Raw genomic sequence first — 26,732 nt, 5'->3', positions numbered from 1 at the left:
CATCTGTAAAAATGAGTTAGAATAGGACCACTCTAGTATCTTTGCTAAGAAAAACTCAAAAAAAGGCTAAAAAAGAGTTGGTCATGACAGAAAAGGACTAAACAGCAATGGGGAGACTACTGTGGAGGAAGGATAGAAAACTGCACTCAGACTCTTAAGTTCAAATCCTTTTTTTTATTATTATTATATTTTATTTAATAACTTTTTATTGACAGAACCCATGCCAGGGTAATTTTTTACAACATTATCCCTTGCATTCACTTCTGTTCTGACTTTTCCCCTCCCTCCCTCCATCCCCTCCCCTAGATGGCAAGCAGTCCTTTACATGTTAAATAGGTTACAGTATATCCCAGATACAATATATGTGTGCAGAACTGAACAGTTCTCTTGTTGGAGAATTGGATTCAGAAGGTAGAAATAACCCGGGAAGAAAAACAAAAATGCAAGCAGTTCATATTCATCTCCCAGTGTTCTTTCTTTGGGTGTAGCTGCTTCTGTCCATCCTTGATCAATTGAAACTGAATTAGCTTTGAGTTCAAATACTGACTGACATTTACGGCAATGTGGCCCTAAGGATTTGTATATCTATTTTATATACTTATATACCCAGGGTCACATAAAAATTTCTCTGGAAAAAGGGGGTTGGTTCCCATAGAAATACGAAAATTAAATTGAAGAGATGCAGAGAGATTAAAGGTAAGGTTAAAATCTAAGAAATGGGGGCTGAACAAGAAAACAAAATTAATAAAAGGAAAATGCAATCAGGGGTGGAAACTTAGTAGTGGAAGATAACATTAATTAATTAAGTAAGAATTTTAATTAAAAACTTATACTCAATGTGTATGGGAGATATAATGAGTAATTATGGGTGGGTGGGTGGGGAGTGGAGGGGAATCAGACACTCCCCCTAGGTTGAAATCTTTGTAGTACTCAGCCAATAGTGAATCGGGGGAAAGATTGACCTACTCCCAAATAAAGTGAATACCAGGAAAGGTATAATGATATAATCAAGAGTGGAGATTCACATTTAGGGAGATTAGGGGGATCCACATATTGCAGGAATTAGGTACTTCTGATAGGTTGTGACCTCCCTGATGCTCTGTCAATGGGGTTTCTGGGTAGGGACTTAAATTTGGAGATTAAAAAAAACAAAGACAAATATTGATTGCATGTGTTCCTATTTTATAGGATATCCACTTCTGCCGTTGTATAATTAAAGATTTTTAACTTTACCCCTCTGGAAATCAATAGAGTTATTTCTCACAAGTGGAAAAAGTTTAAGAAACTCTGCTCTAAGCAATTCTCCAAAAATAGAAATTGCAAAAAAGGTGCTTTGATCGAGGGAGTTTCCACTTCTAGGAGTTCCCTAAAATGTGTTCTTAATCTCTTAAAATGTCAGGAAGAAGCCCAAATGGCTATTATCAGATATAATCAATTCCCAGACTATTCTGTTTATATGGAGTGATTGTGAGAAAGGAATTCTTGATCAGCCTCCATTGTCATTCCCAAACACTGAGTATTTTCAAATATTTTTAAAGATATTGATTAGCTGGGGCAGTAGGTGGTGCAGTGGATAGAGACCCAGCCCTGAAGTCAGGAGGACCTGAGTTTAAATTTGACCTCAGACATTTAACACTTCCTAGCTGTGTGACCCTGGGCAAGTCACTTAATCCCAATTGCCTAAGAGGGAAAAAGGAAAAAGTAAGACATTGATTAACTTATCTTTGGACAGGTCTGAGACCTGGTCTGCCGGTATTCCTTTAAATTCCTCTTTCATCCCTCCTTCTTAGTTCCCACCTTTACTTGCTTGATTTTCCTAAAGAACCCACAAGGCTGTATTTCCCTAGAAAAGATCTGTTTATGAAGAAGATTTTTGCTGTTATTTTCAGGTGTAAAATTATTATAAATATTTTCTTTCTCTCCCTCATAGTGTCTTCCCTCTACTGGTGTCTTTCTCCCAAATTTCTTTCTCCCAGTTAATTCTGACTCCCTGAGGAACTTGTCTTTTCTTTCCTAAATGTATGCTCTCCCAATTTTATTTCATATTTGCCACTCCTGGTGCCTATTTTACCTCTTATTTCTGTCTATAACCTCTTTGCTTAAATAAACCTGCCTTTTGCCAAAGAAAATGTCCATTTCAATTCCAATACATTTGTGATGGAGAGAGGGGTCTGCATTCAGAAAGATAATTGTGGGAACTCAATGTGAATCAAAACATAGTATTTTCACCTTTTTTGGTTGTAGTTTGCTTGCTTTTGTTTTCTTTCTCATTTTTTCCTCTTTTTGATCTGATTTTTCTTGTGCAGCATGATAAATGTAAAAATACGTTTAGAACATTTGCATCTGTTTGACATATATTGGATTACTTGCTATGTAGGGGAAGAGATGGGAGTAAGGAAAGTAAAAAATTTTAGAACACAAGGTTTTTCAAGGATGAATATTAAAAATTATCTTTGTGTGTATTTTGAAAGTAAAAAGCTATTATTTAGATTTAAAAAGAGAGATAATAGCCATTGTGAATTTGTCACATGTTTATTTTGAACTAGGAATTGCTACCCTAACTTCATTATCTATATCAGTAAAATCACAGGATTAGTTCCAGTGCTCATACTTACATGTTTGTTTTCTTATCAATTTGTTTTCTCCTTCTCAGCAGAGGTTGTTTCATTCAATATATTTATATACTTAGCTCCTCGTCCATTATAGACAATTAAAAAAAGGTTTTCATTATTAAATTAAAATGTTTTCTTTCTATATACTATGCTACTCTGTTGTTCGTATTGTTTACTCTTTAATACCTCACTTGTATAGAAAAATCTACTTAAATTCATAAATCCTACCCCAATCCTAGAAAGATCCAATGTTTTGGAAGTATTAGGTATATGAGATGACACTTCCCTATTTTTTCTACTGGAATCAACTGGTTATTTTCTCTTAGTTCTTCCTTATTCCACTTCAAAAGAGATAGGAAAACTGTTCTTTATAGACTTTCACTCTGTTCTTTAGACGCATTATAATAAAATTATAATCAATGAAAGGAAGCAGAAAGAAAATCATTGGACCTGAAATCCAAAGACCTGCTTTTAGGTCCCAGCTCTTTTGCTTGCTGTGTGACCAAGTAACTATACCCAGACTCAATTTCAATACCTGCAAAATAAAAACAATGATGATTTCCCTATTTGTATCCCAGAGTTGTTATGAGTATCAGATGATATAAAAATGTGAAACTGGAATTCTGAAAATTCTACTGGTATCAACATTAAAGAAAACATGTACTGGGGCAGCTAGTTAGCTCAGAGCACTAAGTCATGAAGTCAGGAAGACCTGAGTTCAAATCTAGCTTTAGACACTAACACTTTACCAACTGGATAAGTCACTTACCCCCAATCCCTGAGCAAAAAAAAAAAAAAAAAGGAAAAAAGAAAAGAAAGAAAACATGCATCAAAGCTAAGCCTTGTAATAATCAATGTGAAGGTCTGACAGAGAAACTTATTTTTCTGCTCTTGATAGGGAATTTTGGTAGATTAGAAAGGATTAAATGTAGCCTACATTTTTAAACATAAAGAAAATTTCATGCAAGGTTTATAATTTATATTTATTTACATAGTCAAGATTGTTAAGCCAGCTATGGCTGAATAAATCTATTATTTGCCATTTTGTTGTTGTTCCTGCTTGTTTTGGAACAAAACCATTTAATGCCACACCTCAATGACTAATATGTAGTGTATTTTGTGATTTCCTTTTTTTTTTTTTTTTTTAATTAAGGGAGAAAAATATTAAAAAAGCTGTAGAAGTCTAGTTGACCTATTTGAAGAGTTCAGGAGGATTCAATTACCTCCAGAAATAAATAATGTAAAATGCTACCTTTCTGTTAAAGCTGAAAAAGCTTTAAGATGATGGCTCCACAGACAGCGCTACAAACTCTGTTTGAGTACTTTCATACAAATGGAAACATAAGCCAAGAAAACAGAATAAAATCAAGTTAGAACATAAACCTCTTCCTGAAACTTGCTAGAATTAACATAGTTTACAAGGTCTTATTTCTTTTTCTGAATTAGCCTTTGGAGAAAAAAAAGTCCTCCAACTGAAACTTTTTTTTTTTTGGCTGATCATTGTCAAATACAATTTCTAAGATCCTTTTTGGGTTTCCCTTTACAACACATTAATAGAATGAAGCAAGAATTTGTGTGTTTTTTCCCAATACACCAGAATGCTGTGATTAACCTGAAGTCAGTTCAGGAACTAGCTAAACAACTGGGCTTTGAATGGACAATTGTTGCTAATGAGCTGGGATTCAGCAGAGTGGAAATAAATCAATTTCACACAACTAGTGCTCAGAAGAAGATTCAAGCAAGAAAAATGTTGGAATGCTGGTATGTTTTCTAAGAATAAAAGATAATGTCTTCCTTTCTCCATTTTCATTAAAAAAAAATAATCATTTTTATATTTACCTCAATCCTTCTGATGCTTTTAGTTATTTAAATATATTTCATTTTTTTCATAACTGGAAAAATGGGTGTTTAATATCCATTAAATTTTTCTAACCAAAATTATACTTAGAAAAAAAAGATAACTTTTAAAAAGCAATAGGTATTTAAATGTAATAAATTATAATGTTTTACACTTTTATGCAATATTTCTCTGGTAGAATTTTAAAAACAATAGCTCTAGAATTTTTTTTTTTTTCACTAATTGAGCTTCAGAAATAGATTTGAGGCACACACAAATGTGTGCTCATTGCTTACAAGTGTCAGAATTTAAAGTCAGGTTTAAGCTTCAATTCCAATACTTTGAAAACAGAAACTCACTATACAGGGATGAAAACATACTTTCTCTTTCACCAATGTCACTGCCTAATTGAACTGTCAGTCATAGAGTGATAAATGTAATTAGTTGTTAAAGCATTGAAGGCTGACTGTTCATCCACCCCTGAATAGAAAATGCAAAAGGCTGCTCTCCAGCCCTACTCACCCCTCTTTTGATTTATCACAAAAAGGTCACAGGAAAAAATCTGAGGATGCAGTGTCTAAAGCTTCTCTAAATAGACCCAATCTGCTCTTAGTGTCTCCCTCACCACCTCATAAATGGGCAAGAGAGCTGTCCAGACATTTCAGCATGGCACCAGTAATCCTAATGACTCTTCCAATAATTGATATTGGAAATACAAATTCTAGAACATAAAACGTGCATACATATAGGACAGACAACTTTTTATTTTTATTTGAAAATCTATTAAATAATGATCTTAACAACAACCCACAGGTATGAAAGATCTCAAAATGAATTGCACAAAACAAAGCTTCTTTGAAATGCCCTGGAATATGCTGGAAGGAGAGATGTAGCTGATAAACTCCATTGTCTTCACTGGGGACATCAGAAGTTAAGTAACAGAGTGGAGCTCCCATCAGCTTTCCCCTTTCTCATTCTTATACACAAAACCATTGATAACAAAGAAGGGCTGAAAAAGATTAATGAACTTAGTTGAAATTTTGACTAAATACATTTGGATAATGTGAAATGGTCTTTAATGATTCAATAAACTCATCACTCTAAAAAAGTTAATGTCAAGGAAAATGTTTCTATAATATTCTATTGCAAAATCGTTTGTCCTGCTTTTTTCCATATTACCTTATTTAGTATTTCAATCAAAATAATCCAGGCATGACTTAGACATTTATTTTTTAAAATATGGTATACCCTATTTTAATTAAATTAAATTAAATAAGGATTTAATTTCAATTATTGTACTCAGATTACACATTAGAATTCTTATTTTGCAGCATAGTTTTCATATTTAATTAGCTAAAGTTACATCTACAGTTAGCTCTTAGATACTATTATAATGATATTTAATAAATAGTTACAGATATCCATCTATAAATATCTAGTATCAATCAATTTCATTTCAGAAGTTTTGTGTTTTGCTCATAGAGTGTATATGTGCTTATGTCTGGGTCTATCTAGGAGAGGGATGAATAGATATTGATGAGGTTGGGATAACTTGCATTTCCTAATTCAAAATAAAAATGTGACAAATTCACATTGGCCATTCTCTTTGCCAAAAGATAGGTTTATTTAGGAAGTTATAGACAAAATGAAAAGGTAAAGTAGGCACTAGGAATGGCAAATATTAAGCAGATTTTGGGAGAGTAATAGAGTTATCACTATCAAGGAAAGGAGTTTATAGGCATAGACCTACATCTAACACCATATACCAAGATAAGGTCAAAATGGGTTCATGATCTAGACATAAAGAATGATATTATAAACAAATTAGAAGAATATAGGATAGTTTATTTCTCAGATCTGTGGGGGAGGAAGGAATTTGTGACCAAAGAAGAACCATTATTGATCCCAAAATAGAAAATTTTGATTATATTCAGTTAAAAAGGTTTTGCACAAATAAAACTAATGCAGACAAGATTAGAAGGGAAGCAATAAACTGGGAAAACATTTTTACACCCAAAGGATCTGATAAAGGCCTCATTTCTAAAATATATAGAGAACTGACTCAAATGTATAATAGTTCAAGCCATTCTTCACTTGATAAATGGTCAAAGGATATGAACAGTTTTCAGATGAAGAAATTAAAACTATATGTAGTCACATGAAAATGTGCACCAAGTCACTATTAATTAGAGAAATGCAAAGTAAGACAACTCTGAGATACCACTACACACCTGTCAGACTGGCTAGAATGACAGGGAAAGGTAATGGGGAATGTTGGAGGGGATGTGGAAAAATAGGGACACTGATACATTGTTGGTGGAATTGTGAACACATCCAGCCATTCTGGAGAGCAATTTGTATTTATGCTCAAAAAGTTATCAAACTGTGCATATCCTTTGATCCAGCAGTGTTACTACTGGGCTTATATTCCAAAAAGATTTTTAAAAAGGGAAAGGGGTCCACATGTGCAAAAGTGTTTATGGCAGCCCTCTTTGTAGTGGCCAGAAACTGGAAACTGAAATGGATGCCCATTAGTTGGAGAAATGGCTGAATAAACTGTGGTATATGAATATTATGGAATATTATTGTTCTGTAAAAAATGGCCAGCAGGATGATTTCAGAGAGGCCTGGAGAGACTTACATGAACTGATGCTGAGTGAAATGAGCAGGGCCAGAAGATCATTATTTACTTCAACAACAATACTATATGATGATCAATTCTGATGGACATGACCCTTTTCAGCAATGAGATGAACCAAACCAGTTCCATTTGTTCAGTGATGAAGAGTGCCATCTACGCCCAGAGAGAGAACCGTGGGAACAAAGTGTAGACCAAAACATAGCATTCTCACTCTCTCTGTAGTTATTTGCTTGCATTGTGTTTTCTTTCTCAGTTTTTCTTTCCCTTCCTTCTTGATCCCATTTTTCTTGTGCAACAAGATAACAGTATAAATATGTGTACATATATTGGATTTAACATGTTTTTCAACAGATGTAACATGTAGAGGAGGGGATGGGGGAAAGGAGGGGAAAATTTGGAACAAAAAATTTTGCAAGGATCAGTGTTGGAAAAATTATCCATGCATATGCTTTGTAAATAAATAAATTACTTAAAAAAAAAAAAAGGAAAGGAATTTAAGAATACATTAAAAGAATGTCATGAAGTGAGAATATGCCATTGACTGGTAAGTTTGATCCATAAAGCATTTTAGCTATGGAGAAAAGGACCATTAAAATAAAGGCACTATTGACAGAGAAAGAGAGAGAGAGAGAGAGAGAGAGAGAGAGAGAGAGAGAGAGAGAGAGAGAGAGAGAGAGAGAGAGAGAGAGAGAGAGAGAGAATACCTCATAGTGGACTTAGTCCTAAAAAGGACTTAGCAAAAATCTTCATCTTGGGCACATCTTTTATAGGGGAAATACAGCTTTGGGGTTTCTCAAGGGAGGAAAGGAAGTGCCAGGTAACTCAGAGGACGGGATCAAAAAGGAGCCAAATGGAATGCACCTGGCAGACCAGGTCCCAGACCTGTCTTAAAAAATATGCTAATCAATATCTCAAAAATCGTTTACAAAACAGCAGACATCTGCGGGATAGACAATGGAGGCTGATAAAGAGTTCCTCCTTACAAATCACTTTATACAAACAGGATAGTCTAGGACTTGGTTATGCCTGATAAACAGTAGACTGGACTTCTGACTGACAAGGGAAGAGAGTAAGCTCACATCAAAAATCTTCCCAGCCACTCACTTTATTCTAAGGGAAAGTTGTATTCTGACAAAAGGGAAAGCAGGAGATTGGAGCCAAAAACTAGCCATTCTTTCCTCCTTAGAGAAAAGGCACTGGGCTGGAATTATATCTATCTGTCTCTCAATTTTATGTCTAGGGAAAATACTTTTTAGGTTCAAGTGACACTCCCAATGTTATTCCCCTTAATGGTAAAGGAGTGCCCCTGAGCTAAACCTATAAATCTTGACTCCCTTCCCACAAAAATGACAGCTTCATAATGAACACAAGTAATAAATAGTAAAAATCATTTATCTAAACTTTTAGCAAACAGAAATCAGAGAAGGTACAGAGATGAGAATATACTAGGCATTACACAATGTGAATGAGTTTTACTGGAGCAAGACATCTCAGTTCAACCTAGAGAATGATCCAAATCTTAGGCAAGGAGAAAGTCCCTAAAATCTCTAATTGGGGACAAAAGCGTGATTGAACACAAGTAATAAATACAAAAATCATTTATCCAAACTTTTAGCAAACAGAAATCAGAGAAGGTACAGAGATGAGAATATACTAGATATTACACAATGTGAATGAGTTTTACTGGAGCAAGACATCTCAGTTCAACCTAGAGAATGATCCAAATCTTAGGCAAGGAGAAAGTCCCTAAAATCTCTAATTGGGGACAAAAGCGTGATTGAACACAAGTAATAAATACAAAAATCATTTATCCAAACTTTTAGCAAACAGAAATCAGAAAAGGTATAGAGATAAGAATAAACTAGACAATATACAGAGTGAATGAGTTCTCCTGAGAGCAAGATATCGCAACTCAACTTAGAGAGTGACCCAAATCTTAGGCAAGGAGAAAGTCCCTAAAATCTCTAACTGGGGATAAAAGTGTGATTTAAATATCAGTTCCTTTCCATATTGGTTTCTTCTCAGAGTTTTTCTCTCCCTTTAAGAATCTTTCCTGGAAAAGAATCCAGAACTGTCTGTCTTCTCCCTCAGAGTTGTAGGAGAATAGACCAAAATTTCTTCTCTCAAGTTCTGATCAACCCCAACCCTCCCCTCCATGGAACACCCACTGAATGAGGAAAGTCTCATATATGGGCTTTGAGTTGATGGTCACAAATATGCATGTAGGGAATATGTGTAAGTACCTGGCAATATCTGAGCCTCTCTGAGCCTGCTCCTGTTCTGTCGAGTCTCTTGATGGATGCTGAGAACAGAAGAGAAAGAGAATTCTGTGGAGAGTTGTGCTGGAAAAAAAACCTGCCATTTCTTTAGAAAAGTCACTGCACCCAACTAACAAAAGCCAGGCAGAGCTTAAGTTGTATCTTTTCAACTTTTATGTCCAGGATAAAGACATCAGTTCTAGAATAAATAAATGAATGGATGAATGAGACATTGGTTTTTTATAACTATTTAATTTAGGGTCAAACATTCTATAATTCTTTCTGCCTTGCACGTACATGAAATTAAGCCAGAACAAAAGGTAAGCTAAGGAGGCAATATGCACTCATGTTGCCAAATTCCTGCTTTTGTTATGTGTGTCCTGCTGGAACAAAATCCCTTTGCTTTGATGCTGTATTTTGGCCTGAGAAAAACTCCACAAGCTCCAATATTAATAAGGATGAGAATGATGGGGACACTATAATGCTTTAAAGTTTACAATGCACTTTTATTTAAGAAACTGAAAGAGCTTTTATTCTCGTTTTGTGTTTGTGGAAACTAAGGTTTCAGAGATATTAAATGATTTGTCCCTATTTCATACTTGTGCTAGAGTGAATCCAAATCTTGTCTCTAAGAATATTTTTCCTTTCCATTATATGGTGTAAATGTGGATTGTGTTGAGAAACTTCTGAAAAAAAATCCATATTAAAGATTTTTTGTTTGTTTTAAATGAAGATGTGAGAGGCCATATAGCATAGTTGTGAGAATTGGATGGGGGTTAGTTTCAGAGAGACACAAAAATTAAATTAGAGAAATAGAGATTCTTAAATTAGAAAAATAAAATTGAAAGCTAAAAAATGGAAACTAGACTGAACAGGGATCAAAGCATAGTATTTTCATCTCTTTTTGTTGATGTTGTTTGGTTTTTTCTTTCTTTTTTTTTCCTTTTTATCAGATTTTTCTTGACAAATATGGAAATATGTTTAGAAGAATTGTACATGTTTAACCTATATTATGTTACTTGCTGTCTTAGGGAGGGGGCAGGGAGAGAGAAAAACTTGGAACACAAGGTTTTGAAAAGCTGAATGTTGAAAACTACCTTTGTAAGTATTTGAAAAAATAAAAAGATATATATATATATATATATCTAATGGGAAAAGACAATACTGAAAAAAAGGAAGCTGAAAAGGCAATGGGGGAAGAGTGAAGGTGAAGCTGGTACAGCTTCTAAGGGAAATATAGCAATGATCTGAATGTCCCCTGACATTAGAGTGCCATTTTCTAACAATCTGTCTGTCAATGATTCAAAAAGTCTTCTAGCCTTAAAATAGTCCTACAAACATTACTATTAGGTAGATAATCTGTTGGTCAGTAACAATCAAATTCTTGAGACAATAATGAATAAATCATCCTTCAAACCTACTTATAAGCCATAAAATTAACAAATAAATAACATGAAGCTCTGGTCTCTCTAACTTTGTCCTAGAAATTTCTTTCTTTCTCTTGATTCTTTGCTAAATCCTTTTGGAACTTAGCCCACTTCAATTGGCATTACAATTACAATATTTTTTTCCCCTTGATTTGGAGATGGGTTCAAGCCTGCAAATTCTTTTGAGATACCTCACAACATTGGTCTGTGACCCCTGTCTGTTGGGGTTTCCTTTCTGAACCTCAACAAGGACATGTATGGATACGTGATGAAGACCTGCGATTCTGTGGGAAATGTTGAAGCATCAACTCTGGAATCTTTCCTAAACAGAAGATCTAGGAAGAGTTCTCACGTATCCATCTTTTACTTTCTCCAATCACAGGGAGAGTGTGTCAGTCTCATAGTTGATTTTATCTTTCTGGAGAAGATGATGACCACTGAGTCTGAGATACCTGTTAGATATCTAATTCTAAATGTGTGATGTGAGAATTGGATGGGGTTTGGTTTCCACAGAGTTACGAAAATTAAATTGGAAAGATGCAGAGAGATGAAACTTAAATTAGAAAGGTGGTTAAAGCCTAAGAAATGGACACTGGGATGTGGAACAAGGAAATAAAACTAATAAAAGGAAAATGTAATCAGGAGCTCAGGATTTAGACTTGAAAATGAGAGAGAATATACTCAGGAGTGGGGATTTAAAATAAGAAAACACAAGGAAATACATTGTAAAATGTACTCCGAGGAGAAGACTTAGAATGAGAAACTCATTGTAAAATATAATTAGAGGGAGAGATTTGGAAGGAAGGTGTGGTGATGTAATCAGTGAAGGAGACTTACTCTTCAGATAGGAAATCAGGATAAGTACTGAATTATAGATATCTAAATAAGATGATTAAGTGGAGATTCACACTCATGTGAGGGGATTAGTTACTCCTGATTGTGACCTTTGGTATTCAGTCAATGGGGAGTCATGTTTATTGATTCCGAGTGTTCTTATTCTATAGGATACCCATTTCCTCAGTTGTATAATTAAAGACTTTTAACTCCAACTCTTCCAAGTCCTATAGAATAATTTTGCTGACATTGAATACGTATTCATGACATGAGTCTAGAGCTTAAGAAAGAAATTAGGGCTCAATATATATGTGGATCTGGGAGTCATTTGCATGAACACATGAACACTTTTGAGATCAACAGGTTAGAATTGGACATGAGAAATGATCTTGGAATCTAAGTTTTGTTTTGCTTGCTCTTTTCAGCTTTTAATACAAGGAATGGAGTTCCTGTCCTGGGAGCTTGAGCAAGAGAGACCTTGAGCAAGAGAGACCTTGAGTCAGAATTCCACAAAGCAAAAGAAGATTGGGAAAGTATGGGATATGGAACTTCCCCCCCCCCCCCCCCCCTGCTCTGAGGCAATTGGGGTTAAGTGACTTGCTAATGAGTGTTAAGTGTCTGAGATTAGATTTGAACTCAGATCCTCCTGCTGCTGCTCTATTCACTGCACCACCTAGCCCCTCGCTAACCTGGGGGGTGGGGTAGGGGTGAGGTAGGGGTAGGGGGCGGGGAGTTATGGAATTTGAAAGAACTATAGCTATATAAGTACTGAGCTAACCTTTGAACCTCATCTCTTTCCCCTCTCCAAATACCTAGTTAAAGGGGGATAAAAGGAAAGGGAATTTTACTTGACTCCTTAAATGAGACAGAAAAAAAAGAAAATTAGATAATTTGATAAAAGGAAGAAATAAAAAAAAAACTATTAAGTTAAGCAAAATTAAAGAAAGAAATAGCAAATGGGAGCAAAGGGGTTGAAGTTGAGGGGGAAAGAGTTGTGAGAAATAGGATTTTTTAAATAGGTTAATTTAAAATAAATTAAGAGACAATGCTATTAAAAACATTAATAGCTTTTGTTTTTCCAAATAAATTCAAAGATAATTTTAAACATTTACCTTTGCAAAACTTTGTGTTCCAATTTTTTCTCCCTCTTTTCCACCCCCACCTTGACAGCAAACAAACTGATACAGGTTAAATATGTGTAGTTCTTCTTTTAAACAAATTTCCATATTCATCATGCTGCATAAGAAAATTCAGATCCAAAGGGAGGAAAAAAGTTGAGAAAAGAAAAAATAAAGGCAAACAAATAATACCATCTCCATAGTTCTCTCTCTGGATGTGGATGTCACTTTCCATAAGAAATCTATTGCAATTGCTGAAGAAAAGGGAAAGAATAAATAAAAATCACAATAGTGAAAACAAATAGAAGAAAATACAAATCTAATTCCCATAACTTTAAATATGAATTGATTAAACAATCCAACGAAGCATAAAAGAATAACAAATTTTTTTTCCTCTATAGTATTTTATTTTTCCAAATACATATAAAGCAAGTTTCCAACATTTTTGTAAGATTTTGTGTTCCAATTTTTTCTCCTTTCCTTCTCTCTTCTTCCCAAGACAACAAGCAATCTAAGTTAAACATGTACAATTCTCTTACACGTTACCATATCTGTCACATACAAGAAAAACCAGACAAAAAGGGAGAAAAAAAATGAATGTATGTGTAATCTCCCCCCAAAAAAATATTTTTCCAGTAACTGGGGAAAAGAAAAAAATTTTTTTAAAAAGAAAAGAAGAGAGCAGCTAGTTGGTGTAAGTGGATAAAGCACCAGCGCTGAAGTCAGGAGGACCTGAGTTCAAATTTAACCTCAGATATTTAACACTTAATGGCTGTGTGACCCTGGGCAAGTCACTTAACTCCAATTGCCTCAGGAAAAAAAAAAAGGAAAGAAGGAAGTTATATAAGGAGAGTGAGAAGTAACACTTAGGTAACTAAGAGGTTGGTGACATCCTCTGTTATACTCATGAAATTAGGAAGAGGGATGGGTTTCTTGAAAAAAAAAATGACTTTATAGTTTTATCAATTCATCTTTTGTTTCTTTCACTACAGATACAAAATCATGATGAAAAAAATCAGGAAAAAAACTCATTTATGCATAGCCATGTGCTCTGTAAGAAGCAAGTTCACTTTTATTGTTTTGGATTTAATTTATGCAATCCTACAATATTAGCACATAGTAAGAAGTGTCATAATTCATCTGTCCAAACTGGAATGTACTTCATTTCTTTTGACTTTCTCAGGAAGGATTTGTTGCAACCCATTAATTAACCTGCTGATGTGTTTGAGGTTTAGCACCAAATGATGAGATTGATGTGGGCACTAAATGTTGGAGTTTGATCATATGACAAATTCACAATGGTCTTTCTCTTCGTCAAAAGGTAACTTTATTTATGATAAAAGCATTACAGACAAAATGAAGAGGTATAATAGGTACCAGGAGCGGTAAATATAAAATAAATTTGGGAGAGCCTATAATTAGCAAGAAATGTGTTTTTTAAGAATTAATAATTGAAAAAACAAGTTTCCCTGTGGAATTTACAATTAACCAGGAGAAAGGGATTATACCATGACATGGGAGTATTCCATCATAGAGGAATTTAGGACCCTAAAAAAATTAGCTATGAGAAAGATACCATGAGATGAGAAGGAGGAATGGGATAGGGAGAAAGGACATTATGAGACATGGGAGAGGGGATGGGAAGAAAGACATCACAAGGGAGAATGCTGTGGTGGGCTGATCTCAAAGGGATTCAACAAAGATGATGTGGTCCATGGGCAGATTTATGGGGGAAATTTAACCTCAGAGGTTTGACATAACTTGGCTTTCTGACTGGATACAGTAAGGTGGGGTGCCATAAGACCTCCATAAGATTGAGCTGACCCCCCCCCCAAAATGCCCTTTGCTGCTTGCCTCAAGAAATAATCTTATCTATACTTTAGGCTTTCTCTGCCAACCCCAGCTAGTGACCCATGATCTCACCACTGCCTTTAAAAACTGTTAATTCACTGTAAATAAATTCTCTGAAAAAGTCACAAAACTGTTTTACAGACTTGTGGTTTGCTTTGTCTCCAATTCTAGAATATGATCAAAAAAAATTCTATCACAGATTCTAAATCGTGTCATTCTACAGTCCCGTCCTCCTCACAAGATATCTTTCCTTCCCAGTAGCATTCTTTTTTGTAATTGTTACAATTTAAATTCCAAACTGTCTCCTTCACTCCCTCTTCACTGGGCACCAGAGAAGACCACCATTTGACACAGCCCAGTAAAATTCTTGAAGCAAAGTACCTCCTTCCCTCTCCTCCTTAAAGCTTTTTTTTCCCTCTTCTATTTTAGTTAGTTTCTTGGGGTTAGAAAAAAATTTTTTAAGCTTTTTATTTTCAAAACATGCATAGTTTTCAACATTCACCTTTGCAAAAGCAGGGATTTTCTTGCTTGCTAGAATTTATGTCTCTGAGGCATAGTAAGTGCTGAATAAATTTTTAAAATTCTTTTTTAAATTCAAAAATTTGGCTTTCTAATTTATTTTTACCTCCTAAACCACAAAGTCGCCTTTCAGAAAAATAGTTTAGAAAATTATATTTGTTTTAAAAATTTATATTTTAGTAAATTATATTTGGTTGAAAAAAATCAAATCTGCTTTCTTCAATTAGCATTGGATCTGAGATAGAGACGCTTTGATCTTTTCACCAAAGACAATGCCACATGTTTTCCAATTTTTTTTTACTCAAAATCTGTCAAGAATTTAATCTGTTAAAATTCCATTTTCTGCAGGAGAAAATATCTATCTTAATTCGGACCTCTTTCCTCTGATAATCGCCTCATATTTATCTTATATAGAGAGCTCTTTTGTACATGTCGGTTTGCCTGTTCTCGCCCTCAAGAGAGTATGAGCGCCTTGCCTTTCTTTGTATTTCCATTTAGCCCATGGCTGGCACATCGCAGGTGTTTAATAAATATTTATTAACTGACTGACCGGTTGTCCTTCCTGAACTATGATGTCATTCAGTGTTGATGTGATATTGTATTGATAATCCAAAATTTTCCTATGCTCTTTTCCAACCCCCTCCTCCATTTTTTTCTTTTGAGGCAAGCTAAAATTTCCTGTACTACTAGAGTTCTTATTGTTTCACAGGTAGGAGAGTAGCATGGTATAGTAGAAAACTGAGCTGAAAGTTCAGAGAACTGGGTTCAGACTTTGCTCTAGGCATTAGCTGGATTATCTGGGAGGAGTCATTTGTAAAATGAGGAGTTTGAATTTGGCTCTTAAAATATCTTCTGGCTCTACCTCTATAATCCTGCTATTTTGTTGGCAAATTTTAGTACTGTTCTATATAATGCTTAAATTTGTCCATTGTTCCAACATAGCATTCTCACTCTGTTATTTGCTTGCATTTTGTTTTCTTTCTCAGTTTTTCTTTCCTTTCCTTCTTGATCTGATTCTTCTTGTGCAGCAAGATAACTGTATGGATATGTATACATATATTGGAACTAACATGTATTTCAACATATTTAACATGTATTGGACTACTTGCCAGCTAGGGGACAGGGTGGGGGGAAGGAGGGGAAAATTTGGAAGCAAAGGTTTTTCAAGGGTCAATGTTGGCAAAATTACCCATACATATGCTTTGTAAATAAATTAAAAAAAAAAAGTTTGCCTACTGTTCTATGGTAAATTGTCCTATAAACAAAAGAGCTTCCTCAGTTATTACTATCTCTCACAACTTAAAATGGGTATGATAATCAGAGTACCTGCCTCCCAGAGAAGTTGTGATGATTTAATGAGATTTTTGTAAAATGTGCACATAACACAGAGTAGGTGCTTAATAAATGCTTGTTTCTTTTCTTTCTTCTTTTCACCTCTAGCAGGTTGTGAAGCAGTTGTGCTCCTGGGATTGATACATATACTTAGAGAAATTTATGCCATGGACCCCCTGTCTATAAAACTGGACCCCTTCTCAAAATGTTTTTTTCCAAAGTTCATAATTGAAGGAAATGCTCAGTTTTAGTGAGTGGTTAATAAAAATAAATTTATTATTTGTTTTTTACCATTCAACCTCAAAATCTCCCTGAGATCCATCTGCAAATTCTCCTACTGTGCTGGTTGAATAGTTTTCCTACCTGGATCCATACTAGATTGCAAAACTACTCTAGTTCTGATGCTTTTCCTCTTTATTTCTTGTGGTCACTTCTTTTTTTCTTTCTTCTTTTCATTAATAACATTTTTTTCAATTACATGTCAAGATAATATTCAACATTCATTTTTGTAAGATTTTGAGTTTCAAATTTTCCCCCTCCTGTTAGTTCTCCCATCCCCAATACAGCAAGTAATCTGATATAGTTTAAACCATGTACAATCATTTAAAATATATTTCCATATTAATCATGTTATGAAAGAAAAATCAGAACAAAAGGAAAAAAAAAAGAAAAAAATATGAAAATAATTTGCTTTGATTTGCATTCAGTCTCTATTCTTTCTCTGGATGTCAATGGCCTTTTCCATCTCAAATCGACTGGAATTGTCTTAAATCACTGTATTGCTGTGAAGAGTTAAGTCTATCATAGTTGATCATTACTTGTCTCTTACTGGCGTTGAACAGATCATCTGTGCTTGCAACTTCTTACCACTTTAACTCCTCCTCTTTCTTCTGCTTTTGACCATTTTCTCTTCCCTGTTCCCTCATCTCTCTCCTTTCCTCCTCACTTCTCCTCTTCATGGGGAACTTGATTTTTCCCTTGCCAACCAAAAAGAGTATTAATTTTCTTCTGGGGTAGAGAATCTTTAGAACTTAGACTCTTATCTGTCATTGTTTCTTGCTTGGATTCTTTTTATAGTTGTTCTGCATTTTATAGCTGTTCAAGATCAAAAAATTATATTTTAAAAAATACAGTAATCTCTTTGGAAGAAAAAGAAGCACCGAGGTCTACCCTTAGTCATTGTTTTCTCTGAGATAAACAGCCCACATTGCTTTCACTCATTACTTGCTACATAATAATGATGCTGTCACTAAGTATTTCTGGTCTGGTCTCACCAAATCTCTAGCTGTTTTGATTTAATAGACCAAGTTAATTTAGAATGATTACAAGTATGAGTGTCAAAATTGCTAGGGAAGGAGGAATGAAGGGATAAGTATTTTTCTTAATGTAAATAGTATTTTATTTTTTCTAATACATGTAAAAATCACTTTTTTCTTTAGGAAAAAAACATTTCACATATAACTTGAGTTAAGGATTGATATTCCTATTTAATGGATAACATAATTTGATATAATTACCCACAAAAACAGGAGCTTTCAGGCCCATGATGGGACATTGGTTGGCTAGCATCTTTCTTTTCAAGTGTTATAAGAATTTTATAAAAATATTTGTCTTGAAAGGAAAAACTAGAGCCATTACAATTATGTACTTAGATACATTGGCAAAGATCTTTCACTGAGGTTGGTAATCTAAGTCTTATAAGTAACTCCAAATCACATAAGAGGGACAAAAGAGTTAACTCTAAATACTGCATGAATGGAACCACCCCCAGGCTCAAACTTTTTCTTTTTCTCCCTTTAATAGGTCAGCTGAAACAGAAGACCTCATACAGAGTAGAATCTACATTGTCGTTCCTTTGACAACATCAATTCACTTTACTATTGAAGTTGAATATTTTTGTTAGTTAGGAATTAAATTCTTTAGTTCCTCAAATTAAACACGTCACATATGTGCACAGGACAATTAACATTGGATTAAGGAATGGTGTCAATCACAATTCTTTTGAAATCCAAGCTTTGTAGAAAGATGTCAGCATTAATCCCGACACCTGGAAATTGGACCAAGGATGTTTTCTTGTCACCAAAAACCAAAACAAACCAACTCCAGTGCCAGTTTCATTACTAAGTAAGCAAGCAGGTTTTCAACCAAAACACTAGATGGGCAATCAAGAAACCTGGATTGTACAGTTTTATTAGTATTTATTGTCTTTAGGCAAATCATTGCTCCTATAAAATGAGGTTAATATCGCTGATCTCAAGGGAATTTTGAAAGTAAATGGATTTAAGCTTTTCTCACAGAACTCCATTACAAAATAAAGGGTTATATTAAAATTTTTTTTTTTTAAAATGGGGAGTATTGCCAATTTTGAAAGGGTTTTCCTCCAAAAGCTTATATAATTGCTTATTTACCCTTGCAAATAACTATTTAAGTTGGGCACACATAGTTCTGGTCATAATCACTATCTTTTGATTATACTGCCATTTTAATTTTGTTTCAACATTCAAAACAAAAGGCTAGACCTGGCTGGAAGCAAATCTCTTGCCAAAAATATGTTTACACAGTTGAAAAATCATTTCCTGTAATTCAGTGGCAGACTTAACAAGTAAGAGCTTATTTGTTTGTCCTTAGTTCTTGAAGAAGACTTGAGAGGCATACTGGATTTGAGTGAGGCACAATTGCAAAAAGTCATCTGTAGCTATACTGTTAAAACTAAAACCTCCTTTGACTACAGATTATTTTCAAATAAGCCCTTGTAATTTGACTTTTCATAAAGATGTCAAGATTTCAAATTTCATTTAAGATGCAGTTTTAAAGTGGTTTTTATAATTAAAAAAAATTATTCTATTGACTATTTTAATATAACTGGCATTTTTGCTTTTTTTGCAATCCTATAGATTTTATTTTATGCATTTAAAAAGATATTATTCTGTTTGGGGGGAGGGGGGAGGTCTTAAGTTTCACTACACTGTTAAAGAGGTCCAAGATGCAAGAATAGTTAAGAGTCCCAGATGGGGTCCATGACCAAGGCAAAAGTCTGTAGTGAGTTGTTGCCTCTGGCAGACTGCATGAATAAGAATGAGTAACCAAAGACTCCCCTATGTAAAAATCTACAATATTTTTGAAAAGAGGATAATTATATATAAAACACATTTATTCTACGTATAATTTATAAGACTTAAAATGTTCTTTCAATTAAATTATAGAAAAGCCTTTAGAATATAAGTAGCAACTACACATAGGTCTATTCAGGAGTTTCTTACAATTCAAAAAGAAATCTATCTTTTGGGGTTTCTCTTACATTATTCTTTCCAGAAGAATAAAAGAAAAAAATAAGGGTGGATGGTTCACAGAATTAACATAAAACAGGTCTACATACCCTAAAAAAAAAAAAAAAAAAAAAAAAAATCAAAACATGTAATCTTTTGGAGGTTAAGCCTTTAAAGTCTGCAAGTAAATACTTAAAAGGAAAAACATGGATCCAAAAAAAAAAAAAACTCCATCATCCAGTTTGTGTTCTTAAATTGTCAACTTTTAATAGAAAAATAGCTCATAGCTGATAATCAAGAACTTTTATAGTGTTTTTACAAACCTGGTAGAGTATTTTTCAATGCTACACGAAAACAGGCCTTATACACAGCATTTTTTTTTTTTAAATGTTCATATCTGCTGGCACTTGATGTTATAGTCAATAGTCACAATTACTACTAAATTCAATAAAATACTTAGCTTATACACACTTTCACATTCAATATTCTGACATTAACCATAAAGTAACAATCCATCTTCCACTGAAAAGCTTTCTAAAGCCATCACCAAAATTTTATATCCAAAGTTTCTTAGGGAAGTATATAAGGTTTATGGTAATTCAAGGAATGACCACTGCAATAAAATTCAAAATACCCTAACTATTGTCTTGTGAAAAAGTTGTTGCTATGATTTGAATATATATAATATATATGTATAGCATATAGTTCAAAATATCAAGGTTTTACAAGGCAAATTAATTTTTGGTTTAGGAAGGTTTTTAATGATTTCTAGACATTAATGGAAAGGAATGTCATTTTAAAGAAGGCAAGTATCATTGGCAAATTCACAAACTTTCACATTTCACAACTGATCCTCAAATTGCTTTTCAAATAGTGGAGTCCTGATTTTTTCTTTAGGCTACTAAGAAGTCTATTCTAAATTTTGTGGCAAATAAAATCACCTTTTTGTAGCCTAAATTTTGGGAATTTATCTAAGATTTCAAATAATGCATTTTACTTTAAAATATCTAAGAAAAAAATCACATTGGTACTTTGGATAATCCACTATTTTCATTATCTGAAAGAAAAAGTATACCTTTAAACATTCTTTCCAACAATCCTATTTCCACCAGGTTCCTAATATGAAATCACAATCCAGTCTTTCAAATGTTACAATGCTTATGGCAATTCACAGTTTTAAAATGAATAGCAAGCTAAATTCTTCAGGCTTATCAAAGCATAAACATACTAACAAAAATCAAATCAATCCGTTAGCACAGCGGATGATTAAATACTGAGAAAACAGAGAGCCTTGTTACCTTACCATCTAGCTTATTTTGCATAGCATTTTACAATTAAAGGTAAACCCTGGACTTCTTTCTTTAGCACAGTAAATTAGTAAATAGGTTGCATTTCTTTGATCTGTAATGTTTTTAAAATATTTATGCTTAAATCTTGTAATAATACAATACATTAATATTTCCAAACACTGTCCCCTACTAAACCAAATCAGCTGTTTCAACTTGTTTTGTAATTGGATGGTAGAGGGAAAAATGGTGGGTGGGTGGGTGGGTGAACTACTAAAATACATTCCATACCAATAAACTATTCTTCCCAATCAACATCTTTAAAATGAACCCTGCTGCATAAATGCATTCCCTCTGGGTGCCACTTGTACCCAGACTTCATCTTCTGAGAAGGAACTGGAACTTCCTGACTCCGAGTCCAGTTCACTGAGTCCTTCTAAGTCCCAGTCGGCGCTGGATTCACTCCGAACATCATCTTCCTCCGTGATGAAACTCTGTCCAGGCTCAAGGCAGGAAGGGTAGACCCGGGCAGAAAGGCAGATGAAGCCCGAGTCATACTGCAAAAGTCCCAGCATAGTACCTATGTTAACCCAGCGGTCGTCACTGGGTTCATATTCGTGCACGGTGACCCTGTTCTTCTTCCACTGCGGGGTGGTGGAGGTGATGAGCAGTAATTTTTGCCCATGCCGGACAATCTGGTAGTTGTGGGTATCCGCATCCAAGGGAATATTGCTGATGCGCCTCCACTCTCCCCGGGCCGGGTTGTAGACCTTCATCACGGGGATGTCACAGATGCAGTAGATCTCCTCGTTGAAGACACAAGCCTCCTGGAAATCGCTGCGTTTGAGCGAGGCGCAGTTCAGCCACTGGTTGCGACTGGGGTCGTAGCAGAGCATCCGTTTATTGTTGACTGCGTAAAGATAGTCGTGAACCATGATTAATTCAAAGGAATAGAAGGAATGTGGCACCGGGGCCACCAGAACCCACTGGTTCCTCTGGATACTGTAGCATTCCACCTCCTTCAATTTCACCCCGGTCACCGGGTCGCGGCCTCCCAAGATGTAAATGTAGCCATTGAGGTAGGCCAAGTCCATGCCCTCTCTGCACATCAGGCGGTCGGCCAGCTGTTGCCAACTGTTCTGGGCCGGATTATAGACCCAGAGCTGCTTCTTGGGCTGGGCGCCAGGTAGATGTCATTGTCTGGGGACACACAGACAGCAGAGGAAGTGATGGTCTTACTGTGGGCGAGGCTGGTCAGAGGCGATGGCATGGTGTAGATGTCCCCCGAGTACGGGTCGTAGCACAAGAAGGGGTCCTTGGGGTGTCCGAAAAAGATGACCATCTCTTTGGCCATCATGCCTATCCTGCGGGCCGGGCTCTCTGCCACAGGACCAGTGGCGCTGCTCGGGGCCGGCAGGGCGGGCTGTGGGGTCTTCACCATCACATCCCCATAGCGAGTACGCAGGGCAGCCTCGATGAGCCCGGGGCAGTAGCGCTTGATGAAGGGTTTGGCCCGCAGTCCTTCCAGGTAGGCCCGGTCCCGGTCGCCAAAATGGAGCCAGCGCACGCAGCGGAGCACGTCGGGGGCACTGGGGCCCCGCTCCAGGGGGGAGGCCTCCAGCCACTGCACAGCCACAGTGCACACGATGCGCTCGCTGTCCACGTCCAGGCTGTCCAGGCGCAATACCTCCTGCAGCTGGGCCAGGCTCAGCTCGGCCAGGGATTCTTCCCCACCAGGGCGAGGCGCCCCGCTGAGCTGGGAGAAATTACGGGCCACAAAGGCCAAAGCCTTGGCGCGCAACTGCGGGTGGTCGAAAGCATCGGCGAATTTGAGGATGGAGGCACAGTTGGCCACGTCTAGGCGGCGGGCGAGGAAGGCGGCGCAGGCCTCGCGCACATATTCAAGCTGCAGCATGTCAGCTGCGGCATACAGCCGCTGCACGTTGGTCTCGCTCACCGACACGCGACCTGTGTAGCAGTAGTCCAGCAGCAGCGCCAGCGATTCGGCATCCACGTCGTGCATGGTCACGCGGGGCTGCTGGCTCTCGAACAGACCACCCGTGAACATGCTCTTGAAGTAGGGGCACGCGGCTGCCAGCACGTTGCGATTGCACGCGAAAAGCCGGCCTGCGCCAGGCCCCCCGCCGGGAGCTGCCACTTCGATAGTTACATCGCACAGCAGCCGGGCATCGTAGAAAGACTTGAGCTGGGCCAGCAGAGCTGGGGCGTGGGCCGTGTCCTCCAGCTCCTCGGGTCCGGAGAAGAAGGACGAGACCGAAGGTCCGGCCATCTTCCTGGGCCGCCTTCCCCCACGGGGGTTGGGCAGGCGGCGGGGGCGTGGAGGCTCTTCCCGGGACTGCGTGGTGGCGGTGGCGGAGGCGCGGGCGCCGGGCCGGGGCTGGGGTTAGGACTGGGACTGGCTCTGCGGGCTGTCTCCTCGCTCCGAGGGCAGCTGCCGCCACCACGCTGAGCTGGCTGCAGTGCCTGCTCGAGTCTTGCCGCTGACTCCTTTCTCTCGCCGAGCCGCCCCAGCCGGACGCGCAGGTTTCTCTTGCTCGCGTCTCTCTCCCACCTCCTCCTCCTCTTTTCCCACCTCCTTTTCTTCCTCCTCCTTCTTCTCCTCCTCCTTCTCTTCCCCCGCGCTCTCGGCAGCAGCGGGCAGAGAAAGCTGCAGCTGCTGTCCTGGTGACGGGGGCGGCCCCCGGGAGACTACAGTTCCCAGGTGCCTCTGGGAGGCGCAAGGCATGCTGGGGTCAAGGAAAGGTCGGGAGAGGAGGGCACGTCGGGAGTTTTCCTTTCATTGTGTTGTGTACACGGGTCTTTTCGTGGAAAAGGTCCCCGCCACATTGGGCCTTTCATTTGGTTATAACGTTAATTAAAACTAATTTTTAAAAAAAATACAGAGTTGAGAGACACTAGGTGTGGAACGTTGCCATTATTATTGGCAACACTTGGCTTGTTGAGTTTCTCTTAAAAATGGTTGTTTTTTTTTTAAACGAGGGGCTGATCCTCTGAGTAGGGGCGGGGTAGAGCTGACATTAAATATGACGTCACTCCAGAAAACGTCCACCATAACAAAACATCAGGGTCTTTAAGGGTATATTTAAAATTTCTGTTAGTTTGGTTAATTTTTCTAGTTTTAATCGCCCTCGATGAAGTTATCTACTGATTCTAAATACTGCTTTGGGGTCCAGGATGGTGGTGATCCGTGGCTTTCATGGATCTCAAATAGGAGAAAAGGCCTTGAAGCATTAGTAACTCCTCCTCCTCCCTTCCAGAAGCAGCTGCTTAAGTTTCTCCTTGGATTCTGAAGATTTCTCTTAATTTAAAATTTTTTAGAATTAAATTTTTTTTTTTTTTTGGAAATTCTGAATTTAGCTTCACTGTGAGAAGCTAGTAAAATTCCCTAACAGCCAGTCCCGGATTTGAGATATGATAGCTAAGAATGCTCCTTTAAATATAAACACACACATACATATATGTACATATGCAGATATAGAGAGGAGGGTCCAGGTCAGAGCCTTAAGGAAACATCTGGGTTAAAGAGAGAGGAGGTGGGGTAATGATCCCTTAAAGGAGACAGAACAGTAATACAGGTAGGATGAGAACAGAGCAGTGTCATAGAAACTAAGGGAGGCGTGGCCAGCTATATCAAAAATTGCAGAAATCAAAGAGAACAAGGGCTGAGGAAAAAGCGTTGGTTTTTAGCAGTTAAGAGATGAGGAATATAGAGAAAGCAATTTGAGTATAGTGGTGGGTTGGAAGCCATATTGCAAAAGATGGAGAAGTAGCCGGTGCTGAAGAAGTGGAGGCAGTGAGTGTAGAGAATTGTTTCTTAAGAGTCTGTCCATGAAAAGGAGGAGAGATACAGGATGATAAATTGAGGGGTTTTATTTTATTTTTTCTAGTAAATTTATTTTTAAATTTGCTTTATGAATCATGTTGGGACAGAAAAAAGCGGTAAAAGGGAAAGATAAAAAAGAGAAAAGAAGTAAATATAGTGTGTGTTGATTTACATTCAGTCTCTTTTTCCAGATGCTGATGGCATTTTCTGTCCAAAGTCTATTGGAATTGCTTTGAATCACTGAACCACTGAGAAACAAGGCTTTCATAGTTGATCTTAGCACATTCTTGCAGTTATTGTGTACAATATATCCCTGGTTTTGCTTGTTTTGCTCAAAATCAGTTCTTGTAAATATTTCTAGGCCTTTCTATAATCAGCTTGTTCAATTTTTATAGAACAAATATTATTCCATTAACTTCATATACCATAACTTGTTCAGCCAGTCCCCAATTGATGGACAACCAATCCTTTTTAATTCTTTGCCACCACAAAGAGCTGCTACAAATATTTTTGCACATGTGGGTCCTTTCTCCTTTATGTTTTCTTTGGGATACAAACCTGGGTCAAAGGGTATGCACAATTTTATAGCCCTTTTGGCATAGTTCCAAATTATACTCCAGAATGATTGGATCATTTCACAATCCACCAGCAATGCATCAGTGTCCCAGTTTTCCCATAACCCCTCCAACATTTATCATTATCTTTTCCTGTCATCTTAGTCAATCTGAAAGATGTGAGGTGATACCTCAAGAGTTAGTTTAATTTGCATTTCTCTAATCAATAGTGATTTAGAGCATTTTTTCATATAACCATAAATGGCTTTGACTTCATCATTTGAAAATTATCCATTCATATCCTTTGACCATTTATTAATTGGGGAATGACTTACAAGTCATTCTTATAAATTTGGCACAGTTCTAGAAATGAAACCTTTGGGCATAAAGGATGATACCATAAACAAATTAGGAGAATAAGGGATAATTTATAAGATCTTTGAAGAAGGGAGGAATTTATGACTAAAGAAGAACTAGAGAACATTATGAAAGGCAAAATGGACAATTTTGATTACATTAAATTAAAAAAAATTTGCACAAACAAAACCAACAGAAACAAGATTAAGGAAAATACAAAACTAAGGGGAAAATCTTTATATAGATTTTTAATGTTTGTTAAAATTGGTTGCATGACAGGGCAAGCTTTCAGAAGAGATGGGGGAGAATTGGGATTGAGGACTTGGGCAGAGGAGGAGGCTGTAATATGGAAGACAGGCACCAGCTTCTTAGAGGCAGGAGAAAAATAAAGTGTTCGAGTTTTATTTGGTATATATCTCCTATATTTCTTAGCATTGTTCTCTGAATATTTTAGCAGTAGATTAATAAGTATGTGTAAAATTGTATTAGAATGATTACTTAAAAGATTTAGAGGGGGAGTTAGATGGCACAACGGATAGAGTATCTGCCCTGAAGTCAGGAGGACCTGAGTTCAAATCCAACCTCAGACCCTTACTGCTTCCTAGCTGTGTAATCCTGAGCAAGTCATTAACCACAATTGCCTCAGGAAAAAACAAAGATTTAGATTAAACTTTTAAATAATTTGAATGTCAAATACAAGAAATGGTTTCAAAGTGTAATTGGCTCCAAAAAGAAAACAAAAATGACTTAGAAATAAAATGACCTTTTAGCAGCATTTTCTCTGAATATTTCTCTTGGGCTTGGCTAGAGGAACCTACTAAGTGCTAAGTGACAGTGGATAGAGTACCAGTTCTAGAGTCTTAAGACAACTCTTACTGAGTTTAATTGTGGTTTGAGGCAATAGTGTGAGACCCTGGACAAGTCACTTAATCTAGTTTTGTTGGAATCTTTACAAACTGCTAACTAATTAGAGTTGATCTAATCTTACAAGAAGGT

General features: G+C 36.7%; 1 protein-coding gene across 1 annotated transcript; it reads right to left on the bottom strand.

The window, feature by feature from the left end:
- Positions 1-19,936: 19,936 nt before the first annotated feature.
- LOC127557046 (kelch repeat and BTB domain-containing protein 7-like) lies at positions 19,937-23,727 on the bottom strand. The gene is given in 3 exon segments (XM_051990527.1): positions 19,937-22,164; positions 22,167-23,385; positions 23,623-23,727. Coding segments are annotated over 3 exon segments (2,187 nt in total). The 3' UTR covers positions 19,937-21,301.
- Between the last annotated feature and the right edge of the window lie 3,005 nt (positions 23,728-26,732).

Source organism: Antechinus flavipes, chromosome 3 (assembly GCF_016432865.1).
Source record: "Antechinus flavipes isolate AdamAnt ecotype Samford, QLD, Australia chromosome 3, AdamAnt_v2, whole genome shotgun sequence".
NCBI classification, from domain to species: Eukaryota; Metazoa; Chordata; class Mammalia; order Dasyuromorphia; family Dasyuridae; genus Antechinus; species Antechinus flavipes.
The sequence above is the reverse complement of the archived record's forward strand: the minus strand, read 5'-3'. Positions and strand labels throughout refer to the sequence as shown.